Source organism: Hippopotamus amphibius, chromosome 16, assembly GCF_030028045.1.
Source record: "Hippopotamus amphibius kiboko isolate mHipAmp2 chromosome 16, mHipAmp2.hap2, whole genome shotgun sequence".
Lineage (NCBI taxonomy): Eukaryota > Metazoa > Chordata > Mammalia > Artiodactyla > Hippopotamidae > Hippopotamus > Hippopotamus amphibius.
In genome coordinates, this window is record NC_080201.1 from 57,544,597 (window position 1) to 57,551,393 (window position 6,797).

General features: G+C 52.3%; 1 protein-coding gene across 2 annotated transcripts; it reads left to right on the plus strand.

Annotated features, from left to right (window-relative positions):
- The first annotated feature begins 1,571 nt into the window (after window positions 1-1,571).
- On the plus strand, window positions 1,572-5,442 carry EMP3 (epithelial membrane protein 3). Of its 2 annotated transcripts, none has more exons than XM_057711926.1 (5): window positions 1,572-1,856; window positions 2,781-2,942; window positions 3,195-3,297; window positions 4,183-4,323; window positions 5,176-5,442. In XM_057711926.1, the coding sequence occupies exons 2-5, from the start codon at window positions 2,865-2,867 to the stop codon at window positions 5,343-5,345; spliced, it is 492 nt and encodes a 163-aa protein (XP_057567909.1). In that variant the 5' UTR covers window positions 1,572-1,856; window positions 2,781-2,864; the 3' UTR covers window positions 5,346-5,442. The 2 variants fall into 2 exon arrangements, with proteins under 2 accessions (XP_057567909.1, XP_057567908.1); XM_057711925.1 differs by having other exon boundaries at window positions 1,675-1,856; window positions 2,850-2,942.
- Window positions 5,443-6,797: the final 1,355 nt, after the last annotated feature.

Genomic DNA, 6,797 nt, shown 5'->3' on the forward strand with positions numbered 1-6,797 from the left:
TAAATGATAACAATAATAGCTAACATTAAGTCCCTGCTACTGCACTTCTGTTTAAAACCCTCCAATGGTTTCCCACTGCACTTAGAATAAAATCCAAACTCCTCCTCTAGGCTTCAAGGGCTCTTTTTGATTTCCTTCTTACCACTCCCTCTCACTCCCTATGTTCTGGCCACACTGGCCCTTCTGTCTGCTCCTTAAACAACCTGAGCTTGTTCTCAAAGGCCTGTGCATTTCCTTTCCCCTCCAGCATTCAGATGACTCCTGTCTTTAAGTCTCAGCTCGGATGTTACCCCCTGAGAGAGGTCTGGCCAGATCACCCTTTTAAAGTAGCCTTCCGTTGTTAGCAGTGTCTCTCTATTTTATTTCCTTCAAAGCCCTTATCACTCTCTGAAATCTATCTTCTTTTTTTTAAATTAATTTTTTTTTTCTGGACGTGTTGGGTCTTCGTTGCTGTGCACAGGCTTTCTCTACTTACAGAGAGCAGGGGCTACTCTTCACTGCGGTGCGCGGGCTTCTTATTGTGGTGGCTTCTCTTGTTGCAGAGCACGGACTCTAGGCCTGTGGGCTTCAGTAGTTGCAGCACACAGGCTTGGTAGTTGTGCCTCGCGGGCTGTAGAGAGCAGGCTCTGTAGTTGTGGTGCATGGGCTTAGCTGCTCCACTGCATGTGGGATCTTCCCCAGACCAGGGCTCAAACCCGTGTCCCCTGTATTGGCAGGCGGATTCTTAACCACTGCACCACCAGGGAAGCCCTGATATCTATCATCTTCATTGATGTTTTGCTTTTATTGTCCCTCTCCCTCAACTAGAAGATGAACTCCGTAAGAACAGCAGGGCTCACGTTGTTTTCCTTTATTATTAACTCCTGGTTCATAATAGATGCTCAATAAATGTTTGATGAGGAAAAGTATAAACAGGTGTGCTGGTGTATGGGTATTACCTTATTCATTTAGAAAAAGTATCAGTTGTTATTATCAGTATTAGGATATTGTCAGTATTATGAGTAGTATTGTACACACCTCATAGATTAGGAAACTGAGGTCAGAGGGTTGAAGTAATTGGTCAAGTTCTCCCAGGCAGGAAACGGTAGCCCTGGGTGCTTAACTTCCACCTCCTGCCCCCTTCTGGAGTTCCACAATTCCCCATTTCCCATCCCCTAACATCCACCATGGTGCCAACCCCACCAGCCCTCAGCTCATTCCACTGCAGGAATCTAGCCTCCTCCCTCAGACTCCCATCCCTCTGAGGATTCATTCCTAAGCCCCATCAAGGAAAGCAGACATTGGTCCCAGGAAATGTCCCAGAGCAGAGGACTGAGAATCAGATCCTCCCACCCCTGATGCTTGCCCCACCCGAGGGCCCCAGCTCTGTTCCCTTCCCTCCAAAGACGTGTCATCTCAACCACAGGAGGGAGACCCAGAAGATGCCTGTCTGGGGGCAGTGGGTGGGGGCCCCAGAGAATGAGGAACCCAAGTGCCTGGGCCCTCCCTCTGGCTGCAGGCTTCAGCTGGGTGCGGTGAGGGTGGGTATAAAAGGGTCAGTATATATTGAGAGGATCAGAGAAAGAGAAACTAGGAGAGTGAGGAGAGAGAGAGAAGGAAGGAGGTATAGACAGGACAGGACAGAGAGACAGACAAGAGGCAGGAGAAAGAAAGGGAAAGAGGGAGGGGAAGAGAGAGAGAGAGAGTTCCGGGATTGGAGGGGAGAAGGAGGGAGAGAGCCAGAGGGGAGAGGGAGGGAGGGAGAAAGGCGGCGAGAGGCGGGGGCCTCGAGAGGGTGGAAGGAGGGAGGAGAAGGGCGGGGCACAGAGGCCCGAGCGAGGGACCAGACTCAACTCTGACTTTTTCCGCCGCTCTCGGTAAGTTTCCAATCCGTTATTCGGACTAGGATTTCTTTCTTTACCTGGGTGTGCAAGCAGCTTGGAAAGGAGACCCCCCAGTTTAGGAGAAGCTTGGAAATCCTTGTAATTTAAGAAGTGATCTCTTTGCGATTGGGGTGGAGACTTGGGAAGGGGTGGGGCCCCGGCAAGGTTTGAGGGTTCCCAGCAGAGCCCCCCACATGAAAACTTCTTGTGGTTTTTTTCCCTTGGCTGTCCACTCCCCCCAAGGACCCTGAGGTCAGAGAACAACCAAAGTCTGGGGACCCTCCAGCCCCCCACCCCCCACCCCCGCCCACCCTTTCTGGACACTTGAAGGGTCATGGGAGGTTGGCTGCTTCTTCTCGGGCCTCTCCCTACTCCCAACACGGATCTTGTCCATTTTCCCTACAAGACGTCCAGTAGACACTAGCCTGGCAGCAGGGTGGAGTGGGGACTTCATGGGCACGGCCAGGGGCTGGGGTTTCCCTGGTGCTTGGAGGCAAGGGGGTGAGATGAGTCACCAACCAACCAGGATGACTCACCGGGTCCCCCTTCCTCCCCCCACCCCAGGAGAGGAGTGGGGTGAGTCAAGGATGCCTGTCTCTGGGGGCAGCTCCCAGCTTCTGATGAATCTGAACGGGATGCAATATGAATTTTCATATCCTGGCCCCTATGTGTCCAGGGACAGGGCTCTGAGGAGATGGGGGCCACATGGCTAGTTCTGCTCATTCCCAGACCCAAGAGTCCATCCCTGGGCCCCTCTAGGCCCTGGGGGAGTCAGGAGTCCGGGCCCCCAGCCCCCTCCTCCTTCAGACCCAGGAGTTGGGACCCCTGGCTTCTCCTCCCTCAGACCGGGCATCCGGGGCTCCTAGCACCCTTTCCCATTAGACCTGGGAGTCTGGACTCAGCCCCTCTCTCCACCAGAATTCAGGCATCTCACCCACCCCTGTGCCAACCTCTTGAAGTGACTGTCTTCTGACGTCCCCACCCCAGGCTTCTAACGCAGCCATGTCAGTCCTTCTCCTGGTGGTCTCTGCCCTTCACATCCTCATTCTCATCCTGCTTTTCGTGGCCACTTTGGACAAGGTAAGCTCACTTGGAGTAGGGGGCTTCCTGCTCTCCTGCAGACTCCCACCACACCCCTCCACTGAAGTCACTCTGGCCCCACCCCTTTCCCTAGCTCTAACCCTTCTGCGCTCTGCCTCCACCCTACCCTTTCCCCTGACACATCTCCCCCCACACTTTCCTACTAAATTCATGCTTTCTCAAGGCATCTCGCCCTTTTCCTAACCCTTCTTAGTCACCCTAACTATGTCTTCGTTCCTCTGTCCATCCCAGTCTTGGTGGACCCTCCCTGGGAAGGAGTCTCTGAATCTCTGGTACGACTGCACATGGAACAGTGACAACAAAACGTGGGCCTGCAGCAATGTCAGCGAGAATGGTGAGGGGCATTGGAGACTGGCCTGCAAAAGGGAGGGGTAACCCCAAATCTCCTCCTGGGACCAAGGATTAGGAACCTCCCAAGTTTGAGTGGGTGGGTCTGGGTCCCAGTGCAGTGACTGAGGCTGATGTATGATGACCCACTTATCTGGATGGTAGGGGGAAGAAAGCTCATGTTCTAAAGAGGATGGGCTAAAAGCCCCACTCCCTACAATTCAGAAGGAGGGGAGGCCACATGCTATAGGTTTAAAGAATGAGGGAAAGCTCCCAAGATTCTGAGAAGACAGGATTATGTTTCCAAAGTTCTAAGGAGACAGGACAAGTGTCCTGAAGGGATGGTTGGGACCAATCTGTCCAAGTTCCAATGGGGTGGACAACATTAAGGTTCTAAAGAGGTGAGGCTGAATCCTTCTAAGGTTAGAAATAAGTGGGGCCAGATGCATCTGAGATCTAAAGGGGCAGGGCTGCATTCATTGAAATTTCGCAGTCAAAGAAGGTGAAAGATTAAATGCTTTTCCCCTAAGAGCAAAGTAAGAATTTCTGCTCTCACTACTTCTATACAGCATTGTACTGGGGGTAGCCAATGCAACAAGACAAGAAAAAGAAATAAAAGGGATAAAGATGGGAAAGGAAGAAGTAAAAATGTCTCAATTCCCAGTGAACATGTTTATATAGAAAATCCTAAGGAATCTGCAAACAGCTTCTAAAACCGATAAGGGAATTTAGGAAAGTTACAGGAATCAAGGTCGATATAAGTGATACTACTAAGTATCTAAGGTTGTATGGCTCTAAATGGAAGAGAGGTTGGTGGGGGCAATGACAAGCAAGCAGGTGGAGCTGGAACTCTGCACCTGCTGTGACTTCCACCTCTATCTCCTTGTTGCAGGCTGGCTGAAGGCGGTACAGATCCTCATGGTGCTTTCCCTCATTCTCTGCTGTTTGTCCTTCATCCTGTTCATGTTCCAACTCTACACCATGCGGCGAGGAGGGCTTTTCTATGCCACTGGCTTCTGCCAGCTTTGCACCAGTAAGCACTGTTCCCCGGGAATTGAAGGAAAGGGAGGACGCCTGTCAGGATGTGGGGGTGCACGGGGCGGGGCTGAGAATGGACATCTGATGAAAGAAAACAATTCTCAACAACCCAAAGACCACCTGAGGCTCCTCTCTTGGCTACCTCTCTGCCCCAGGGACTTAGGGGAGTTGTAGTTTTCAGTGACTCGGTGGTTTGTGGTGTGCAGCTCTGAGTCATGGGGGAACTGGCACTTAGAGCTTCAAGGAACCAGGGCTGCAGAAGGGGGTGTGGACAAATAATTTAGACCCCAGGGATGAAGGGGAGCCGGCAGGGATAGGTAGCTAATTAATACCCCAGGAGAGAACTCTGAATCATAATAGTAGTGGTCTTATAATTATAAAGTCAGCCAGCTGCTGTTTCTTGTGGACCTACCGTGTATCAGAGACTTCAGGGAGTTTTACGTACTTTTCAGTTTTTTGACTTCACGTGCAAAGGGCTAAGTTAATCATAGTCGTCAGTCTGGGGCAACAATATCTGTCTAGGTTCCCACTTGTTCTATTAATTCACTGTCTGTGTGCTTGGCTTGTAGAAAGGCACTCAAAAATATTCCTTGAATGGATATATGGATGAGTGGGTATTATCGTTCCATTTAATGGACGAGTAAAGAGGGCCCAGAGATTAACTAAGTTGTCCAAGACCAGTCTACAGCAGCCCGAAGGCACGGCGCTGGGGGAGAGAACCACAACTTCCAGCAGGCAGCGGTGCTGCGCACTCGCCCTCCCTTGGCTTCTTTGCCCCGTGGGTTGTTGGGAAATGCAGTCTTCTTGCGCGAGTCCTGCGTGACGCGTGGTTCCCGTCTCCCTGCAGGCCTGGCGGTGTTTACCGGGGCACTGATCTACGCCATTCACGCCCAGGAGATCCTGGCGGAGCGCCCATCAGGGGGCAGTTTCGGTTACTGCTTCGCCCTGGCCTGGGTGGCCTTCCCCCTTGCCCTGGCCAGCGGCATCATCTACATCCACTTGCGGAAGCGGGAGTGAGGGCCACACGTCCCCTTGGCTCCACACGCGGCTCCTGGCCCCACCACCTCACCCCCAAGCCCCCACCCCGCCTCCAGAAAACAAAACAGTTTAACCGCCATTCTGCCTTTGCCTCCTTCCTTTCTTCCTTCCTCTTCCGTGGACCCAGGCTGCTGGTGCCTGATCTTTCCTGAATGGGGACAGCCCCCATCACCAGCAGCTCTGCCTTGAGGACGTCCAGCTCCAGGTCCCCATTTGCTTCTAACTTGGGACACAGGAGCCCCAGGTCTGGCAGCCATTCCCCTTCCACAGACCTGAGGCCCCGGGCCCTCCTGTCTCAAGACTCAGGACTCCTCCCAAATCTAGACCTTCAGGCACTTCTAGGTGAAAACCAGGAATCTGGGTTTCCAGTCCATTCTCCTTGGCCAAGGGTTTTTTTCTCTTTCAACCAGGGAGGCTGTGTGTCTTTTTTGAGGTTGCTGTGAGACAGGGTGGGACCTGGGACCCTTTGCTGCAGTGCTTGCACCTGGACAAACGTCTCCTCCAGCTACAAAATACAAAGAAACTATAAGGGACTAAAAATAACTGCATGCTTGTGCATTTGGGGCAAATTCTGGACGACAAGATACAAAGAGACCAAAACGCCCAAGTGCCACTTCTGAAGAGCCAGGAGCAAAAGCAGGGTACTGCGCATGCCCTCTGCACACACCACCACCAAAGGGGTGGGCAAGCCACCGAAGCCACCCCTCTGGCCTGACCCCTGGACACACCCCTACCCTCACCCTATAGAAGGGACCACTTTGCCCCACCTCAAAGGAACCTGTTGTTTGTTCTTGCTCCCCCCCCCCGCCCCCGTTGCAGCAGGGACCCAATAAAGCCTTGCCTGTATTTCTTATCTGGCCTCTGATCAATTTCTATTGATTAAGGAAGCCAAGAACCCTGATGAGTAACAGTTGGTCTCCTTTCTCCCTCTGACCCTTCCTCTAGGAAGACACTTTTCCATGTCTCTCTTGGAACCCAACCCCTCTTCTTCCCCTGCCCTCTCCAAATGCTGCCTCTAGTCCATATGACACCTTAATAAAAATTAGATGACACCTCCCCCCTTTCTCCAGGCTTACTCAACCCCACATCAAGACACATGTGGGAAGGGAAGAGGCTGGCTCGTACACCAAGCCATCCCCTGGCCGTATGCCTTTGTGCAGTGAACAATCTGTCCTTTCTCCCGTGTTTAGATGATCCGGTCTTTTGGGGAACCAGGGCCTCTGCTCAGGAGTCAGGTCCTCCCTAAGATCCTCTTCTGGGACCCACAGCCAGTCTATTTCACCAACTACAAGCCCAGTCTCTCTCTAGGACTACAGCTTTCTTTGCCCAGGATCCACCCAAATGTATTCCCCCAATACCCAGAGTCTCTTCTTTCCAGGATTCTGATGCCTTCCATCTCTCCAACACCTGCAGCTACCCCACTCATCCAGA